This window comes from Salmo salar, chromosome 15 (assembly GCF_965601325.2).
Source record: "Salmo salar chromosome 15, fSalSal1, whole genome shotgun sequence".
In the NCBI taxonomy this organism is placed as follows: Eukaryota; Metazoa; Chordata; class Actinopteri; order Salmoniformes; family Salmonidae; genus Salmo; species Salmo salar.
Window position 1 is genome coordinate 93789928 of NC_138305.1, and position 21346 is coordinate 93811273.

General features: G+C 44.1%; 1 protein-coding gene across 1 annotated transcript in view; it reads left to right on the plus strand.

Moving 5' to 3' along the window:
- The window catches only part of LOC106572541 (uncharacterized), a 42505-nt gene that overhangs the window by 4612 nt on the left and 16547 nt on the right, over positions 1–21346 (plus strand). Inside the window, exons 2-3 of the mRNA XM_014146792.3 lie at positions 15487–15606; positions 21059–21178. Coding sequence (XP_014002267.2) covers positions 15487–15606; positions 21059–21178 — 240 coding nt within the window. The remainder of the gene's footprint in view (positions 1–15486; positions 15607–21058; positions 21179–21346) is intronic.

The following is a 21346-nucleotide window of genomic DNA, read 5'->3' on the forward strand; positions in this document are numbered from 1 at the left end:
TTTTTTTCTGGCCAGTGCTTCATGCAGGGCAGGCTGGTGTGGCTGTCTAGTAGCTACAGGCTGGCAGAACAGAACGGGGTGCCCACATTGTTCGACTATAAGCTACATGGACACCTAATGGAAGGTGTCCCAGTACAGAGGGGCTCAGTTGACTTGCTGACTAGTAGGAATGGGATCCCTGTCCAGCCTCCCTGTACATTCCTCTGGCCGCAGGCATTCTCTGGAGGCTCTGCAAGCCTGGAGGAATTCCACCCTGGCCTGGGTCTGAGGTGACAGTCTAGCCAAGGAGAATCAGGGAAGTCAGGGTTCTACTACTGACATCTGGAAGTGGGAGAGTTAGAGACTGGGGCTGGGAGGGATGCAGCAGGCAGGTGGTAACAGCCAAGGTGCTGTCTCTGTGGCTTGGGTGGGGAGGCGAGCCCAGGCTATAGGCTGAGCCTGAGGCCTGTCTGTCTCTGAGTGGCTGCATGACGTCAAAGGACCTCCTGATCATCTCCCTAAAACTAGGCAGGGCCAGGGAGACGGACAATGGTTCCCCAGGGAGACTGACATCAGCTGGGCTAGACCCCACCCTGTTGGAGGCCCCTAGGACCCAACCCTGCTACAGGCCACATCTCCAGCCCTCCCCAGAGAAGAACCAGGCCCTAATTAGAGGTTAGAGAGGTCATGCAACAGGACCTTCGTTGCTTGCTCTTTGTCTGCCCCTTTAATTCTGTGTAGAGATGTTTGTTTTGGTTCAGTCTCTGTTCTCCTGCATCCCTTACACTGGGAAAATAGGAAGTGTCAGAGATGGCTATCACAATGGTAAAAGGTTGTAGAAGGAAGTGCAGAAGTAAAAAGGAGGACACAGGGACACAGCGAGTAAGTGAGAATAAAGACGTCTTCACAATAAATTATCAAAAACGTCACAATATTTACATTTTAGACTCTCTTATACCAAGAGTGAGCATCTAGAAAAGCCCAGTAAATCAGGGTTAAATGGTCTGTAATTAAGGCATTGTTGAAAGCAGAAAGATGTTGTGCGGAGTAAACATGATGCCACACAGCTTGTTGATCTTTCCACACAACATTGCTCCTGGTTGGGCTAGGCTGGGGAGTCAGCTGAGTTCTGGCCCCCTAAGCCAGATCGGTTACAGCAGCCAAATGGCAAAAGTCACATCCTCCTTAGACCCTCCTGGGGATATGGAGACACACACTGGTTCATTTTCTAGTGCTGCACTGGAGCATGAATTGCATGTTCCACTGTTCTCCATGACCTCTTCCATTAGGTGAGCTTTTCAAGATGTCTCTATGTTTCCGTTGGTCCTGCTGTGATCACACAGAGGTTTTACTCAGAGCTGAGCTGTCATTACCTGGCCTGGTTCCTGTCACATGTCTACTCTCTCTCTCTCTGTGTGTGTGTGTGTGTGTGTGTGTGTGTGTGTGTGTGTGTGTGTGTGTGTGTGTGTGTGTGTGTGTGTGTGTGTGGTGTGTGTGTGTGTGTGTGTGTGTGTGTGTGTGTGTGTGTGCGTGTGTGTTCCCAGTGGACTTAGGTAACTGGCTTCCCTGTTCCTGCGCCACAGCTAGCCTCACTACACTACTCTGCCACGTGTTGACGCAGTGCGAAGCAAACAAATTATCATCTGGCCATTTTTCCCTTCTGCACCCATACAAATCTGGCAACCACATTTTATGCATTTCTTTATGGAGACCCGAGCTGCTCATGAGCACAATGAGACAATCTGTTCCGTTGGTGCCATGATGACATCAGTGAGAGGCCAGGAAACGCTCTCCACAGGGCTGGATGGGGCTGTGGAGAGGACGGACCTGGACCCTGTCCTGAAAGGAGCTGGACACACGCACGCACACTCTGCACAAACACAGAACCACGTCCAAAGTCTTAAACTTGCACTGTTAGAATCTGTCCTCAAGTTCATCAAGTAAAAAGAGAACGGCTTGCCTGTATTTACTGATTCTTTGGTTGAAGTTCCACTAATAGTTTACTTGTCTGTGTACCCAGCCTGGTCTCATAGACTAGACGTAATATAGTAAACATAAATCCGGGATACAAATTAGTATGATATGTTACGTTTGGTATGGTGGGCGTATAACGCAAACGTCTAGCAACCCAAAGGTGCAAGTTTAAATCTCATCACGGACAACTTAAGCATTTTAGGTCATTAGTAACTTTTCAACAACTCATTACTTTTTAGCTACTTTGCAACTACTTAGCATGTTAGATAACCTTTCCCCTAACCCTTTTAGCTAACCCTTCCGTAACTCCTAACCTTAACCCTGACCCCTAACCCTAAATCCTAGCATAAGTTAGCTAGCTAGAATTCGTAACATATCATATGTTTTGCAAATTTGTAACTTATAGTACGTTTTGCAAATTCGTAACATATTGTACGTTTTGCAAATTCATAATAGTAAGAATTATAATTTGTAACATATCATATGAAATGGGTTATGAACATCCACAAATTAATACTTTCAGTACCATACGAAATGTAACATCATACTAAATGGAATGTCACGGATTTACATACAGAATAACATAAAATGTTCTGAGACCAACTTGGTGTACTGCTGTGCATATGTGTAATGAAATGAAACGTGAAAAGAGCAGCCATCAACAATAATGGGCTAATAGATTAATGTGTATAACTCTCTCCAGTCCAGACACAATCCTCCTGGCTCGCTCAGTGTGTGTGGGTTAGACAAGGGCCCCTCTCTCTCTGATGAGCTAGAGGGACCAAAGGGAGGTTGCCTGGCTGGTTGGGAAGCAAAACCAACTGTGGGATCTGGCTTTCATTCAAACATTAACACATGTAAATGAATGATAAGAGACACTTCCCCTCCCACCTCCTGCTTATAATCTCTCTCCCTCCATTCCCTCACTCCTCCATGGTTGGTTTCCTATGGCAACATGGCCAATACAGAAAACTGCTCTCACCACAGTGTCGTGTCAGCTCCAACAGGGGAGTTACAGTGTCAGCTCCAACAGGGGAGTTACGGTGTCAGCTCCAACAGGGGAGTTACGGTGTCAGCTCCAACAGGGGAGTTACAGTGTCAGCTCCAACAGGGGAGTTACAGTGTCAGCTCCAACAGGGGAGTTACAGTGTCAGCTCCAACAGGGGAGTTACAGTGTCAGCTCCAACGGGGGAGTTACAGTGTCAGCTCCAACAGGGGAGTTACAGTGTCAGCTCCAACGGGGGAGTTACAGTGTCAGCTCCAACAGGGGAGTTACAGTGTCAGCTCCAACAGGGGAGTTACGGTGTCAGCTCCAACAGGGGAGTTACAGTGTCAGCTCCAACAGGGGAGTTACAGTGTCAGCTCCAACAGGGGAGTTACAGTGTCAGCTCCAACAGGGGAGTTACAGTGTCAGCTCCAACAGGGGAGTTACAGTGTCAGCTCCAACAGGGGAGTTACAGTGTCAGCTCCAACAGGGGAGTTACAGTGTCAGCTCCAACAGGGGAGTTACAGTGTCAGCTCCAACAGGGGAGTTACAGTGTCAGCTCCAACAGGGGAGTTAGTGTCAGCTCCAACAGGGGAGTTACAGTGTCAGCTCCAACAGGGGAGTTACAGTGTCAGCTCCAACAGGGGAGTTACAGTGTCAGCTCCAACAGGGGAGTTACAGTGTCAGCTCCAACAGGGGAGTTACAGTGTCAGCTCCAACGGGGGAGTTACAGTGTCAGTTCCAACGGGGGAGTTACAGTGTCAGCTCCAACAGGGGAGTTAGTGTCAGCTCCAACAGGGGAGTTACAGTGTCAGCTCCAACAGGGGAGTTAGTGTCAGCTCCAACAGGGGAGTTACAGTGTCAGCTCCAACAGGGGAGTTACAGTGTCAGCTCCAACGGGGGAGTTACAGTGTCAGCTCCAACAGGGGAGTTACAGTGTCAGCTCCAACAGGGGAGTTACAGTGTCAGCTCCAACGGGGGAGTTACAGTGTCAGCTCCAACAGGGGAGTTACAGTGTCAGCTCCAACAGGGGAGTTACGGTGTCAGCTCCAACAGGGGAGTTACAGTGTCAGCTCCAACGGGGGAGTTACAGTGTCAGCTCCAACAGGGGAGTTACAGTGTCAGCTCCAACAGGGGAGTTACAGTGTCAGTTCCAACAGGGGAGTTACAGTGTCAGTTCCAACAGGGGAGTTACAGTGTCAGCTCCAACAGGGGAGTTACAGTGTCAGCTCCAACAGGGGAGTTACAGTGTCAGCTCCAACAGGGGAGTTACAGTGTCAGCTCCAACAGGGGAGTTACAGTGTCAGCTCCAACAGGGGAGATTCAGTGTCGTCAGCTCCAACGGGGGAGTTACAGTGTCAGCTCCAACAGGGGAGATTCAGTGTCGTCAGCTCCAACAGGGGAGTTAGTGTCAGCTCCAACAGGGGAGATTCAGTGTCAGCTCCAACAGGGGTGTTTTAGAGGAGAAAAGCCTATGTGGTTATGAAGGTACCTACATTTTCAGGTAATTGCATTCATAGCTAGAGTGGTAGCTCATCGTTAGGATGACCTGAGATTTATAAAGAATATTTACTCCTTGTGACCTTCCTGGAACTCTTGATTTAAAAATGACTGTTTACAGTCGTGAAATACATAACATACGTCCAGGAATAGCACTTATTTATGGATGTGTAGATACTTGATATATGTACAGTGTGACTTTCTATAGTATGTCAAGTCAGTGACCTCACCCAGGGAAAATACCCAGCTCCCCTCAGAAAATATAACCATGAAGTCAACCATCTCCTCTCCATACATCAACCCAACAGAATTACCCACAGACCAACACATCTCTGTAGCGTGTCAGTTAGGTCTGTGGCTGTCCCACAGAGATCCTGTTAAATCACTATTCTATATAGATTCTATATGTCATTCTATGGGTTGTCCTCTCATTTGGTCATAGAACATTATTACTTACTATGGTATCATGTGCTGTTGATGGGTCCAACGACAGCCAGGCTACAGAAGCAGCGTTTCAGCTGTCACGCACTACCAGGCCCGTCACATCCCATCCACACTGCAGCCCATGATTTAGTGGTCTACGGCGGCCGTGCCTCCCCACCACACTGTGATACAGGCTAAAACACCCAGAGTAGCATTGGCTGGTGAAGACTTATACAGGGTAGGAGCTGTATTTGACTGGTGCCCAGCCTCCATGCTCCAAAGCACCCAAAACACTCCTGCAGGAAAGAAGCCACTGTGTGGAGTATGGGCGTGTGTATGGGCTGAAAGCAGGCTGGTGTGGTGGCCTGACATGGTAGTGTAGTGAGGGATAACAGAGGGGATTGGCTTGGCTGGGGAAGTAGTTGAGATTTCTCACTCAGCTCTCTCGCTCTGTGTGTGTGTGAGTGTATGTAGTGTACTGTGTGTGAGTGTATGTAGTGTACTGTGTGTGTGTGTGTGTGTGTGTGTGTGTGTGTGTGTGTGTGTGTGTGTGTGTGTGTGTGTGTGGGTGTGGGTGTGTGGGTGTAAAGCATCACATAAAGTGTAAACCACTGTCATGCTGCCCAGGCTAGGGGTGATGCTATGCAGAGGTAGGCCAGGTTGGATGTGTGTGTAAACAGGGGAACACATTAATAGCATGATTTATACCTTCAGAGCTAAAAAGTCTCACGCCATAAACAGCTTTTCCACTCCAATCATCACTGGCCAAGGAAGCACTCTACTGTATAACCTGCTGGAGTACAGAGAGAGAGGTCCAACAATCAGAAAAGAGACATTCTGTAAGCATCTTATTGCAAGACTATACATTTGTATTTTGTTAGTGCATTCCAGGGTTATTTTGTTAGTGCATTCAAGGACATGTGTACAGTACAGTATGCTTGCAGACATGAAAATAAGTTTTAACATCTTGAACATGTGAGTGTTAGTAAGAAGGTATCAACATGAGAAGGCCTACATATGAGGTGAGCGATGGGGTAGGGCGGTTTGATTGCTAGATCTTGGAAGTTTAGCTGTGCATTCTTATTCACAATTACTGTATCAATAAACGTGTCATCTCAGGGCCAAAGGGAGTTAGCTAGGGTCTTTTAATAACACTTAAACGTTGAGGAACTATGCCCAGCTAAGCCAATTAAAATATATGACTTGCTCTACATAATGTCCAATGCCTTGGTTGGTGCTGCCACTTGCTGTCTAGATAAAGTGCACTGCAGGAGGGAAGTGTAGCACATTTTACAGGACTTAGTGTGCAGCTCTGGAGACACACTATCATGGTGGCCACTTGGCAGCTATGAATCATTGGAAATATTGAGGTAACGCTTCAAACTCGTTAATAATGCTTGCTAGCTAACATCCATACAAAGACTTTGGCTGTGCGTTAATCCTTAAAAAGAGGTTGGCTAACATCCTCTCATCTGTGGTTGGCAGTATGTTCAAATTTAAAATGCATCATCACAATAGAAGAAAAAGGAAGTTAACATCCACTAGAATGTGTGGATGGTTTGTGGTGATTTGATAAATAATGTGTTGTGGATGTGCTCATGAGCGTTGTGACTTTGCTGTAGCGTTGGGAAGATAATTGTTCCAGTTATAGGGCTTTACAAACCACATTTGTTTCCACATCAGGCAGTGTTTAAACCATAGAAATAGAATAAATAGAAAGGGCGTCACCATTCAAGTCAATGATGGCATAATGGGTGGGCTGGCAGCCATTTTAAGTAAAAGTGGAAGTAAAAGCAGTGTACCCTTTAATCTGTGCTGTGATTTGTTGAGTCAACTGACATTACAAAAAAATACATTCCATTGCATGAGCCACATCAGTTAACATCATTTGAATGAACATTCTACATTACCATGGCAATCCAGCATAGTCCCAGTCAGTTTTAGATATTATAAACTGGGTGGTTTGAGCCCTGAATGCTGATTGGCTGACAGCCATGGTATATCCAATCCAAGATGGCGTAGCAGTCAGACGTCTTTGTCCTTCGTCTTGTCGTGTCCGATGTGTATATATATATATATATATATATGTATATATATATATATATATATATATATATATATATATATATATATATATATATATATATATATATTTACATATTTTCTTTGCATACCTTTTTATATATATTTTTTCTAAAAACTCAACCTCAAAACACTCTCCTGCAACACGCCTCACCAATTTAAAAAAAAAAGTATTATTTACCTCAAATCTGAAATCCACAACAGAAGCTAGCCAGAGGTTAGCCAGAGGTTGGCCAGTTCACTGGCTAACGTTGGAGTTCAGCTAGCCACGGTTGGCGGTCATCAGCTATCCCTTAGCTCGAAAAGCTATCGCCAGCTATCGCCAGTTTTGTACTCAGACCAGAGCATACCGGACCAATTTTCTCTCCATATCCCCGGATTTCTACCGCAGGCTCTGGACATTTACACCTGGATCTTGCAGCTAGCTAGCTGCTACCCGAGTGACTATTGGCTAACGTCGGTCCCGGAGCTAACATCAATTATTCCGGAGCTAACCAGCTGAAGAGTTCCATCAGCCACTCCTGGGCAACAATCACCTATCCGGACCCGTTTTACTGCCAATGCTGAGCCCCATCGGGCCTTCACGACTGGACTACCGACGTTATCTGCCCGAGGGTGTTATCCAACTGGCCCCTCCATCGCGACGTAACCTGAACGCCCATCTGCGGCCCGCTAATTGTTAGCTGTCTTATCGGCTGCTATCTGAATAGCTCTATCCGACAATTTTCTTGGGCCACTATAACTATAACTATTTTGCCAATGGGACTGGTCCCCCCTACTACACGGAACCCCACTAATCTACAGACGGAAACGCACGAGGTGGCTAAAAGCAGACCTCCCTCCATCTTCTGCCAGCTTGCTACCTATGGCCCGGCTAGCTGTCTGAATCTCACGGGACCCTTATGATCACTCAGCTAAGCTTGCCTCTCCTTAATGTCAATATGCCTTGACCATTGCTGTTCTGGTTAGTGTTTATTGGCTTATTTCACTGTAGAGCCTCTAGCCCTGCTCATTATACCTTATCCAACCTTTCAGTTCCACCACCCACACATGCTATGACATCTTCTGGTTTCAATGATGTTTCTAGAGACAATATCTCTCTCATCATCACTCAATGCCTAGGTTTACCTCCACTGTATTCACATCCTACCATACCTTTGTCTGTACATTATACCTTGAAGCTAATTTATCGCCCCCAGAAACCTGCTCCTTTTACTCTCTATTCTGGTCGTCATAGACGACCAATTCTTATAGCTTTTAGCCGAACCCTTATCATATCCCTCCTCTGTTCCTCTGGTGATGTAGAGGTGAATCCAGGCCCTGCAGTACCTAGCTCCACTCCTACTCCCCAGGCGCTCTCTTTTGATAATTTCTGTAACCGTAATAGCCTTGGTTTCATGCATGTTAACATTAGAAGCCTCCTCCCTAAGTTTGTTTTATTCACTGCTTTAGCACACTCTGCCAACCCGGACGTCCTAGCCGTGTCTGAATCCTGGCTTAGGAAGTCCACCAAAAACTCTGAAATCTTCATCCCTAACTACAACATTTTCAGACAAGATAGTACGGCCAAAGGGGGCAGGGTTGCAATCTACTGCAGAGATAGCCTGCAGAGTTCTGTTCTACTATCCAGGTCTGTACTCAAACAATTTGAACTTTTAAAAATCCATCTCTCTAAAAACAAGTCTCTCACCGTTGCCGCCTGCTATAGACTACCCTCTGCCCCCAGCTGTGCTCTGGACACCATATGTGAACTGATTGCCCCCCATCTATCTTCAGAGCTCGTGCTGCTAGGTGACCTAAACTGGGACATGCTTAACACCCCAGCCATCCTACAATCTAAGCTTGATGCCCTCAATCTCACACAAATTATCAATGAACCTACCAGGTACCACCCCAAAGCCGTAAACACGGGCACCCTCATAGATATCATCCTAACCAACTTGCCCTCTAAATACACCTCTGCTGTTTTCAACCAAGATCTCAGCGATCACTGCCTCATTGCCTGCATCCGTAATGGGTCAGCGGTCAAATGACCTCCACTCATCACTGTCAAACGCTCCCTGAAACATTTCAGCGAGCAAGCCTTTCTAATCGACCTGGCCCGAGGATCCTGGAAGGATATTGACCTCATCCCATCAGTAGATGATGCCTGGTTATTTTTTTTCAATGCCTTCCTCACCATCTTAAATAAGCATCCCCCATTCAAGAAATGTAGAACCAGGAACAGATATAGCCCTTGGTTCTCTCCAGACCTGACTGCCCTTAACCAACACAAAAACATCCCATGGCGTTCTGCATTAGCATCGAACAGCCCCCGTGATATGCAACTTTTCAGGGAAGTTAGAAACCAATATACACAGGCCGTTAGAAAAGCCAAGGCTAGCTTTTTCAAGCAGAAATTTGCTTCCTGCAACACAAACACAAAAAAGGTCTGGGACACTGTAAAGTCCATGGAGAATAAGAACACCTTCTCCCAGCTGCCCACTGCAATTAGGATAGGAAACTCTGTCACCACCGATAAATCCACTATAATTGAGAATTTCAATAAGCATTTTTCTACGGCTGGCCATGCTTTCCACCTGGCTACCCCTACCGCGGTCAACAGCACTACACCCCCCACAGCTACTCACCCAAGCCTTCCCCATTTCTCCTTCTCACAAATCCAGTCAGCTGATGTTCTGAAAGAGCTGCAAAATCTGGACCCCTACAAATGAGCCGGGCTAGACAATCTGGACCCTTTCTTTCTAAAATGATCTGCCGAAATTGTTGCAACCCCTATTACTAGCCTGTTCAACCTCTATTTCGTGTCGTCTGAGATTCCAAAAGATTGGAAAGCAGCTGCTGTCATCCCCCTCTTCAAAGGAGGGGACACTTGACCCAAACTGCTACAGACCTATATCTATCCTACCCTGCCTTTCTAAGGTCTTCAAAAGCCAAGTCAACAAATAGATTACCGACCATTTGGAATCCCACCGCACCTTCTCCGCTATGCAATCTGGCTTCAGAGCTGGTCATGGGTGCACCTCAGCCACGCTCAAGGTCCTAAACGATATCGTAACCGCCATCAATAAGAAACAATACTGTGCTGTCGTATTCATTGACCTGGCCAAGGCTTTCGACTCTGTCAATCACCACATCCTCATCGGCAGACTCAATAGCCTTGGTTTCTCAAATGATTGCCTCGCCTGGTTCACCAACTACTTCTCTGATAGAGTTCAGTGTGTCAAATCGGATGGCCTGTTGTCCGGGCCTCTGGTATTCTCTATGGGGGTGCCACAGGGTTCAATTCTTGGGCCAACTCTTTTCTCTGTATACATCAATGATGTCGCTCTTGCTGCTGGTGAGTCTCTGATCCACCTCTACGCAGACGACACCATTCTGTATACTTCTGGCCCTTCTTTGGACATTGTGTTAACAACCCTCCAGACGAGCTTCAATGCCATACAATTCTCCTTCCGTGGCCTCCAACTGCTCTTAAATACAAGTAAAACTAAATGCATGCTCTTCAACCGATCGCTGCCCGCACCTGCCCGCCCATCCAGCATCACTACTCTGGACGGTTCTTACTTAGAATATGTGGACAACTACAAATACCTAGGTGTCTGGTTAGACTGTAAGCTCTCCTTCCAGACTCACATCAAACATCTCCAATCCAAAGTTAAATCTAGAATTGGCTTCCTATTTCGCAACAAAGCATCCTTCACTCATGCTGCCAAACATACCCTCGTAAAACTGACCATCCTACCGATCCTCGACTTCGGCGATGTCATTTACAAAATTTCCTCCAACACCCTACTCAATAAAATGGATGCAGTCTATCACAGTGCCATCCGTTTTGTCACCAAAGCCCCATATACTACCCACCACTGCGACCTGTACGCTCTCGTTGGCTGGCCCTCGCTTCATACTCGTCGCCAAACCCACTGGCTCCAGGTCATCTACAAGACCCTGCTAGGTAAAGTCCCCCCTTATCTCAGCTCACTGGTCACCATAGCAGCACCCACCTGTAGCACACGTTCCAGCAGGTATAGCTCTCTGGTCACCCCCCAAAGCCAATTCCTCCTTTGGCCGTCTCTCCTTCCAGTTCTCTGCTGCCAATGACTGGAACGAATTACAAAAATCTCTGAAACTGGAAACACTTATCTCCCTCACTAGCTTTAAGCACCAGCTGTCAGAGCAGCTCACAGATCACTGCACCTGTACATAGCCCATCTATAATTTAGCCCAAACAACTACCTCTTCCCCTACTGTATTTATTTATTTAGCTCCTTTGCACCCCATTATTTCTATTTCTACTTTGCACTTTCTTCCACTACAAATCTACCATTCCTGTGTTTTACTTGCTATATTGTATTTACTTTGCCACCATGGCCTTTTTTTTGTCTTTACCTGCCTTATCTCACCTAATTTGCTCACATTGTATATAGACTTATATTTCTACTGTATTATTGACGGTATGTGTGTTTTACTCCATGTGTAACTCTGTGTTGTTGTATGTGTCGAACTGCTTTGCTTTATCTTGGCCAGGTCGCAATTGTAAATGAGAACTTGTTCTTGACTTGCCTACCTGGTTAAATAAAGGTGAAATAAAAAAATAAAAAAATATCAGACCGTATACCATGGGTATGACAGAATATTTATTTTTACTGCTCTAATTACATTGGTAACCAGTTTATAATAGCAATAAGGCACCTTGAGGGTTTGTGGTATATGACCAATATACTACAGCTAAGGGTTGTGTCCAGGCACTCTGCGATGCGTTTTGCATAAGAACAGCCCTTAGTCGTGGTTTATTGGCCATATACCACAACCCCTAGTGCCTTATTGCTTAATTATACCATTGCGTTGTTGAATACTCGTTTCCGATTGGCTTGAAGGGCATTCTAAAGCATGCAATATTTCCCTAATTGCTTAATTGTAATTCAATGGCTATGAAGTTCATTCTTACATGTTCTATTTTTAAGCTGCTTTTGAAAGCAAAAGTCGAATTGAAAACATTATTGTCATTGTTGAATTCAATTTTCATAATAGCAAGCTAGGATAATACTTTGGCAAGCAAGTCTGTTTGGTTACCAAGGCAACTGCTGTAGCTATCTAGATCATAAACTTGCTAGCTACTTCAGTGAATGTCGTCACATTTCTATCTGCAAATAATTAATCATTAATTTTAAAGCCGTGGTATAAAAAAGTATAATCAATGAGGGGCGGTGCGTTCTCTGGGAAATAATGCACAACGTGGAAGGTGTATTCCACAACGCTTTAGCGGAGTGGAACTAACCTCTCATGGAACGCATTTGCGGCGAAAACAACCTGTTGTTACCTAGGTACACCGTTGGTTCACAGCAAAAACGTAATCTTTTTCGAACGCAATTCTCACCTGTGTATTTTAGTCAACTACATTTTAAGAAAAGTACAACATGTCTAAAGATTACTTTTCAACATTGCCTTCTGCCAATAGTTTTCACTACTTAGAAAATTGTAATGTTGTAAGGCATCCCTCATGTCCCTTTCCATGGCGGCGCTATCAGCCACATGAGTGAGTGCTAGCTAGCTACCGACCGGAACAATATAAGCTAGCCAAAACCAACAAACGAACGTTAAATACAGCTACAAGTAGTGAGTGGATTGAACATTACAGTGCTCATTTAGACCCCTCGACTTTTTTCACATTTTGTTATGTTACAGCTTTATTCTAAAATATTATATCGTTTTTTTTTTGTAATTAACACACAATACCCTATAATAACAAAGCAAAAACAGATTTTTAGAAATGTTTTATAAAATAAAAAAGCAAACATCACATTTATATAGGTATTCAGACCTTATAGTTAGTACATTGTTGAAGCACCTTTGGCAGGGATGACAGTACTGAGTCTAAGGTATAATGCTAAAAGCTTGGCACACCTGTATTTAGGGAGTTTCTCCCATTCTTCTCTGCAGATCCTCTCAAGCTCTGTCTGGTTGGATGGGTGTTGCAGCAATTGAATTTACCACAGGTGGACTCCAAACAAGTTGTAGAAACATCTCAAGGATAATCAATGGAAACAGGATGCATCTGAGCTCAATTTCAAGTCTCATAGCAAAGTGTCTGAATACTTATGTAATACTTAAGGTATTTCTGCTTTTATTATTTTATAAATTTGCAACAGTTTCTAAACCTGTTTTTACTTTGTCATAGGGTATTCTGTGTAGATTGATGAGGAAAATATTTAATTTCATACATTTTACAATAAGGCTGTAACGTAACAACATTTGGAAAAAGTCAAGGGCTCTGAATACTTTCCGAATCCACTGTATATCCTAACATGACCTTGTTGGGTAAGGACTGACTTAAAAAGATTGACAGTGACTCCTCTGTTTCACCACGCTCACCATCAGGTCTGCGTCGCACCAAACGTTGGGCATTACAAACACCAAGACACTTCAATTGCTCCACCTCCACACTTAACGCTACCCCATGAATCACTCCTTTCAATGGTGCCCTGTTCCTATGAGCAAAGCAAGAAACAGATCTTGACCCAAGTTGTGTGACACGGAGCGCCTGCTCCCTCTGGTTAGAAGAAACACAAACAAATATCACAGGTCCAGTACAGGTTACCTTCCCTGATTCAACTGCACCCAACTTCTTTCTCAACCACCCTGAAACCACAAATGGATCCGCCAAAAGACAAGGATCCACTTTCTCCAAAAATGTCACTCCTGGATTAAACGTATCTTTATCATAACCATGCCCATCAATGCAAGGCTCGTGCAACGAGCTCCTCACAACACCTTCTACCCCTTCCGCTTCACCTCCAGAACTCGAACTGGCGTCCGGTTCACTCTGTTTCAACTTGACACCAATCTACCTGGACATACCCTCTCCCTTGTTATTGCTAGCTTCAACATATTCAAACCTCTGCCTCCCTCAGTCTTTTCAACCTTCCCTCTCTTTCCCTCCAATCTTCCTCCCTTAACCAATTACCCGATCAATTACCCGATATTTGCATGAGTCGGGTGACTCCTGCAAATGATCAACTTTCCAAGCCCAAATCTTTTTTTAGCCTCTTTGAGAGACATGTTAAGCCCTGTACTCCACGTTCAAATGATCAACATTTTCAGGGCTCTTTTGTGATTTCTGTATAACAAAAAACGATGTTGGGTTTTTACCACTTGGGGTTAATTGGAAAGAATGTTTGTTTTCCCCAACTTCTGGGCGTGGTCGAGGGGAATTCCTTATTATTACGTGAATATCAACTCTTGAGTATCAGTTGATAGAACATTCCAAAATATCATGGAAATTGATTGCATAACATTGTTTTGGCACCTTTTAGGGTTGTGACCATATAAGTATCTGAATACTACATGACATAGGAGTTTACATCTTTCAGCCAGTGCACAGAAAATAGTGGTTATGTTCATGTACTGCACCATATCTCAGTAAACCTGCTTTGACAACTTGTACACCCTGAGATAAACACAGTAGTGAGACAATGAGTCATTGTAGCTGTATTAGAGAAAAGGATCCCATCAGTCTTTGTGTCAGTGTAACTAGATAACCCAGATGAGGGGTATTAACGCTTGTGTAGCAGGGCCAGTCCTAGCCTGCATTCTGGAGCCTTGGTGATAATGAGTTTGGACTCAGGGAATACTGGGCTCTAGAATGCCAGCTCATACACTGTAGCACATCTGCCCAACCAGTTATCTTTGAAAATGTCCACTCTGGCCCCAATAGCAAGTGAAGATCCAAAATAGCAAGTGTAGACTCCAATAACAACATCAAAACATAATACATATATACCATTGACCCCATTAACTCACATGGATAAAAATGTTCTTACAGTTTCACTTGACTTTATCAACATCTAGTCTTCCGTTGCACTACCTGCAGGGCTACCTGATCTGACTTTAGAAATGTGATCTTTCCCGGAGGATTGGTGTAGATTCAGGGGTCGTGACTTTGGAGAGCGGGGTTTATTTGCACAGGCTGTGGAGTGGGCAGTACCACACACTTCAGCCATTAATTATCTAGGGTGACTGAGAAAACAGGCCGAATTGGTTCATCGTCAGGGTGTGGGGGGTGGCTGGGGCACAGGGTGTCGGTCATAGGGGCCAGGTAGTGTTAACCTGTCCTCCACCCCCGAACCACATTTACACAAACACACCACCCATGCGCAAAAACTCATCCCACAGATTAGCCTTCTGCATACCTACAGCCGGGCTATAACAGTAATTTACCATAGGCGCTTTTTAGAATATTGTTTGTAGAGAGTGCAGAGCTACGGTCTGAAAGGGGAGGAATACTAAATAAAGTTTGAGCGCTCCCTACAGTGGAAGGGTTAGTACAATTCTGTCACTAGCCTATGTGAAGCAAAACCAGTCTTGCATTGTCCGTTTCATTGGTTGTTTGACATGCTTTACAATCATTACAGGACATAAAGGCCTTGCACTAACGTTGCAAGGTAAGGTTGCACTAAGGATGCGAGGTAAGGTTGCATTAAGCTCTGAACAGTGGGACAGTATCAGGTCTACTGTATTGATTCATTTTTGTTTCTCTCTCTCAGATGGAGTTCAAGGAGATGACCCCACTGATCCCTCTGCTGCACCTGATACGGACATCACAGATACACCCAGCTCTGATACAGCAGTACTCAAAGATGCAACCTACAACCCTACAGTCACAAGTAAGACATTAATAACATCCCTGTCCAAAGTCCAGATCAAAGCTGAAGTCAGTAGTTATGATATGGAGGATCAGGAGATGACAGCAGGTCATCATGATTTGAGATTGGCTGTAATTACACAATTACAATTAGTACATTACATGGCAACTGAATGTAAGGTACTGTATAACAGTAATACCTTTTCATTAGCCGTCGGTCACTTATCTATAAGTGAATTACATCACACCCATTCATAACATTTATAACACCAGCAGACCTATAGTGCTCACTTCAAACTATGACACTGCTCCGATGGTTTTGGAGTCCCAACCCTCACTAACGACACCCAAAGTACTGATAGTCCTTTTCATTTTTCTTCTTCCTTTTCTCTCTAGTTTTTAAAATGTCATTCTGAACTATATACTAATTATGTTGATAAACTGTTGATGAAACCGAACACGACCCACCCCCAACAACAATCTTCCTCCCAAATTAACTTTAATACACTTGACCATATATTTGGTCACTTTCCTTTCACAACTGTTCAGTCTGTATTATTAAGTTGTCCTGTCTGCCTGTCTAGTCTGTTATTATTATGCTGTCCAGTCTACCTGTCCAGTCTGTTATTATTATGTTGTCCTGTCTGTCTATCAAGTCTGTAATTATTATGCTGCCCTGTCTGCCTGTCCAGTCTGATATTATGTTGTCCTGTGTGCCTGTCCAGTCTGTTATTGTTATGTTGTCTTGTCTGCCTGTCCAGTCTGTTATTATTAGATTGTCTTGTCTGCATGTCCGGTCTGTTATTATCATGTTGTCCTTTCTGCCTGTCCAGTCTGTTATTATCATGTTGTCCTGTCTGCCTGTCCAGTCTGTTATTATCATGTTGTCCTGTCTGCCTGTCCAGTCTGTTATTATCATGTTGTCCTGTCTGCCTGTCCAGTCTGTTATTATCATGTTGTCCTGTCTGCCTGTCCAGTCTGTTATTGTTATGTTGTCCTGTCTGCCTGTCCAGTCTGTTATTATCATGTTGTCCTGTCTGCCTGTCCAGTCTGTTATTATCATGTTGTCCTGTCTGCCTGTCCAGTCTGTTATTATCATGTTGTCCTGTCTGCCTGTCCAGTCTGTTATTATCATGTTGTCCTGTCTGCCTGTCCAGTCTGTTATTGTTATGTTGTCCTGTCTGCCTGTCCAGTCTGTTATTATCATGTTGTCCTGTCTGCCTGCTCGTCTCTACCAGTACCTGTTGAATGTTTGTCTTGTTTGTTTGTTTTCTTCTTCACTTCTATTGGCATACATCAGGTGACTGGGTTAGGATAGGGTGGGGTGGGATTGGGAGGATTCATGAAGGGGACTGGGTAGCCTATCCAGAGCGGCTTCACTTGTGTATAAAATATGTTTTCAATGCAATCTGCGTCGTAGAATACACCTTCCACGTCATACATTATTTTTCAGAGAACGCATAGCCCCTCCTTGATTATCAATACGAACGTTGTGGCCCTGCCCGCTTGTGGCGAAAACAACCTGTTGTTACCTAGGTACACCGTTGGTTCACAGAAAAAACGTAATCTTTTTCGAATGCAATTCTCACCGGTGTATTTTAGTCAACTACATTTTAAGAAAAGTACAACATGTCTAAAGATTACTTTTCAACATTGCCTTCTCCCAATAGTTTTCACTACTTAGAGAAATGTAATATTGTAGGGCCTCCCTCATGTCCCTTTCCATGACGGCGCTATCAGCCATATGAGTGAGTGCTAGCTAGCTACCGACCGGAACAATATAAGCTAGCCAAAACCAACAAACGAACGTTAAATACAGCTACAAGTAGTGAGTGGATTGAACATTACAGTGCTCATTTAGACCCCTCGACTTTTTTCACATTTTGTTATGTTACAGCTTTATTCTAAAAGATTAGATCGTTTTTCTGATATTTTAATATCTGATCACTTAGTCTTCTGATTAATTAATTATTCTTTACCTCACGTTAGTCTCATTCCAAACGTCGTAAATTGTTGGTTATCTACACAAACCCAGTCTTCACTATGAGTCATCCATAAATCAATTGTCTTAAAATCATTTATTTACTAACTAAGTACTCACAGAAATGCATCACACAAACAAACAAAGTAGATATGGTTACAAAGAAATGATAGGGGGATGTGCCCTAGTGGGCTAAACTGGCATGGTGGCTTGTTAGACAAAAGGGGAGTGGGGGTCAGCTGAGAAGACACTACAGAGTTGATAATTATAACAATTGAAATGCTAACCCTTTGCACATGAACGCTCACTCATTCGGGAATAATTGCAATCAATATATATATTTACGCTCAGTGTGTCGTCGGGATCTCTGTTGAAAAGTTTGTTTCTGTTGGAGAGTTTATCCGCCCTCTCTCTCTCTCTCTGTCGGTTAGAATAGATAGTTCAGAGTGACATTAATTCATGTCGTTATAGAATAGATGTTTCGGCGGGTGTCAGTCTTCGCATTCAATGATACCGAATTCCTAGCTGCAGACTAGTAACTAATATCAAAGACTTGTTCTTATTCTGTCGGTATCAATAGTCTAAGAGTTTAACCACGTGGGATGGTTAAAAGATTCAGCAATCTACTTAAACCTTATTTTCCTCTATGATAGAGGTACTGGTCTGGTCTCAACCCTTAGCCCTCTCATAATTGAGGTAAACTCGGTCTGGTGATAGAAAACCCAGGTGGGGGTTTTATTCAGAACATAGAAAAGGGCTGTCTCATGACGCCAGGTCCTGTCTGTGCCCCTGGGGGCGTGCCAATGACTTAGTGAAACTTTAAACAGAAATACAATTATCTCACATTAACATCATTACATAACATCATATCATTTCACAAATAGTATCATCCTTACTCATTCATTTTATACAACAATTAGATGTAAGCCTCATAACTGAGGCTATTGTATAAACAGCGTTATGGTAATGTGGACGAATTGTCTCTCATGAGTCTCACAAAATTGTACCAAACGGACCAGTTCGTAGGTGGATTCTTCACCGATCTTTTATACATTCTCCAAAACATAAATATTGTTTGGACCTCCAGTTCTGTGAGGTGGAAGAAATTCCTTTGTTCTCTCTATGAAACTCACTCTCTCTATACTGTCTGGCCCTGAGGCAGGATTCTCCTCCAGGAATTTATGACCTCTCTGACCACAGCAGCCTGAGTGTAACAGAGAGAGAGGTAGGGGGATGGTGCAGAGGGAGGGGGGAATAGTGCTCACTGTACCCAAAGAGGGCAACGTCATGACATCACCAACAAACTAGAATTGTCCAAACACACCAAGACAGTCGTGAAGAGGGCACGACAAAGCCTATTCCCCCTCAGGAAACTAAAAAGATTTGGCATGGGTCCTCAGATCCTCAAAAGGTTCTACAGCTGCAACATCAAGAGCATCCTGACTGGAATACCTGGGATAGGATAAAGTAATCCTTCTAACCCCCCCCTTAAAAGATTTAGATGCACTATTGTAAAGTGGTTGTTCCACTGGATATTATAGGTGAATGCACCAATTTGTAAGTCGCTCTGGATAAGAGCGTCTGCTAAATGACTAAAATGTAAATGTAAATGTAAATGGTTGCATCACTGCCTGGTACGGCAATTGCTCGGTCTCCGACCGCAAAGCACTACAGAGGGTAGTGCGTACGGCCCAGTACATCACTTGGGCTAAGCAGCCTGCCATCCAGGACCTCTACACCAGGCGGTGTCAGAGGAAGGCCCTAAAAATTGTTAAAGACCCCAGCCACCCCAGTCATAGACTGTTCTCTCTACTACCGCATGGCAAGCGGCACTGGAGTGCCAAGTCTAGGACAAAAAGGCTTCTAAAACGTTTTTACCCCCGAGCCATAAGACTCCTGAACAGGTAATCAAAGGGCTACCCGGACTATTTGCATTGTGTGCCCCCCCAACCCCTCTTTTACACTGCTGCTACTCTCTGTTTATCATATATGCATAGTCACTAACTATGCATTCATGTACATACTACCTCAATTGACCCGACTAACCAGTGCCCCCGCACATTGGCTGACCGGGCTATCTGCATTGTTTCCCGCCACCCACCAACCCCTCTTTTACGCTACTGCTACTCTCTGTTTATCATATATGCATAGTTACTTTAAACATATCTACATGTACATACTACCTCAATCAGTCTGACTAACCGGTGCCTGTATATAGCCTCGCTACTGTTATTTTTCACTGTCTTTTTACTGTTGTTTTTATTTCTTTACCTACCTATTGTTCACCTAATACCTTTTTTGCACTGTTGGTTAGAGCCTGTAAGTAAGCATTTCACTGTAAGGTCTACACCTGTTGTATTCAGCGCATGTGACAAATAAACTTTCATTTGATTTGAACTTGACACCAATCTTCCTGGACATACCCTCTCCCTTGTTATTGCTAGCTTCAACATATTCAAACCTCTGCCTCCCTCAGTCTTTTCAACCTTCCCTCTCCTTCCCTCCAATCTTCCTCCCTTAATCAATTACCCGATCAATTACCCGACTCCTACAAATATTCAACTTTCCAAGCCCAAATCTTTTTTTAGCCTCTTTGAGAGACATGTTAAGCCCTGTACTCCACGTTCAAATGATCAACATTTTCAGGGCTCTTCTCGCAGGTTCTATTTCCCTATGTGGGAGCATTAGGAACCGTAGGTCAGGATTTTTAACCTGGTTACATGTACGTTGAACAACACAGCAGCTTATCGGCATGTTTTGTGATTTCTGTATAACAAAAAACAATGTTGGGTTTTTACCACTGGGGGTCAATGGGAAAGAATGTTTGTTTTCCCCAACTTCTGGGCGTGGTCGAGGGGAATTCCTTATTATTACGTGAATATCAACTCTTGAGTATCAGTTGATAGAACATTCCAAAATACCATGGAAATTATTGCATAACGATACCAGGCAGCCATTCCGAGTGTACCCATGAGTTACCCCAATCAAATTGCCAGGGTCAGAGTTTCCAAGCACGTTGGAGCAGGGTGTCGGTCATAGGGGCCAGGCAGTGTTAACCTGACCTCCACCCCTGAACCACAGTTACACAAACACACCACCCACATGCCAAAACTCATCCCACAGATTAGCCTTCTGGATACCTACAGCCGGGCTATAACAGTAATTTACCATCGGCGCTTTTTAGAATATTGTTTATAGAGAGTGCAGAGCTACTGTCTGAAAGAGAGGAATACTAAATAAAGTTTGAGCGCTCCCTACAGTGGAAGGGTTAGTACAATTCTGTCACTAGCCTATGTGAAGCAAAACCAGTCTTGCATTGTCCGTTTCATTGGTTGTTTGACATGCTTTACAATCATTACAGGACATAAAGGCCTTGCACTAACGTTGCAAGGTAAGGTTGCACTAAGGATGCGAGGTAAGGTTGCATTAAGCTCTGAACAGTGGGACAGTATCAGGTCTACTGTATTGATTCATTTTTGTTTCTCTCTCTCAGATGGAGTTCAAGGAGATGACCCCACTGATCCCTCTGCTGCACCTGATACGGACATCACAGATACACCCAGCTCTGATACAGCAGTACTCAAAGATGCAACCTACAACCCTACAGTCACAAGTAAGACATTAATAACATCCCTGTCCAAAGTCCAGATTATTATTACTAAGTTGTCCTGTCTGCCTGTCTAGTCTGTTATTATTATGCTGTCCTGTCTACCTGTCCAGTCTGTTATTATTATGTTGTGCTGTCTGCCTGTCCAGTCTGTTATTATTATGTTGTGGTGTC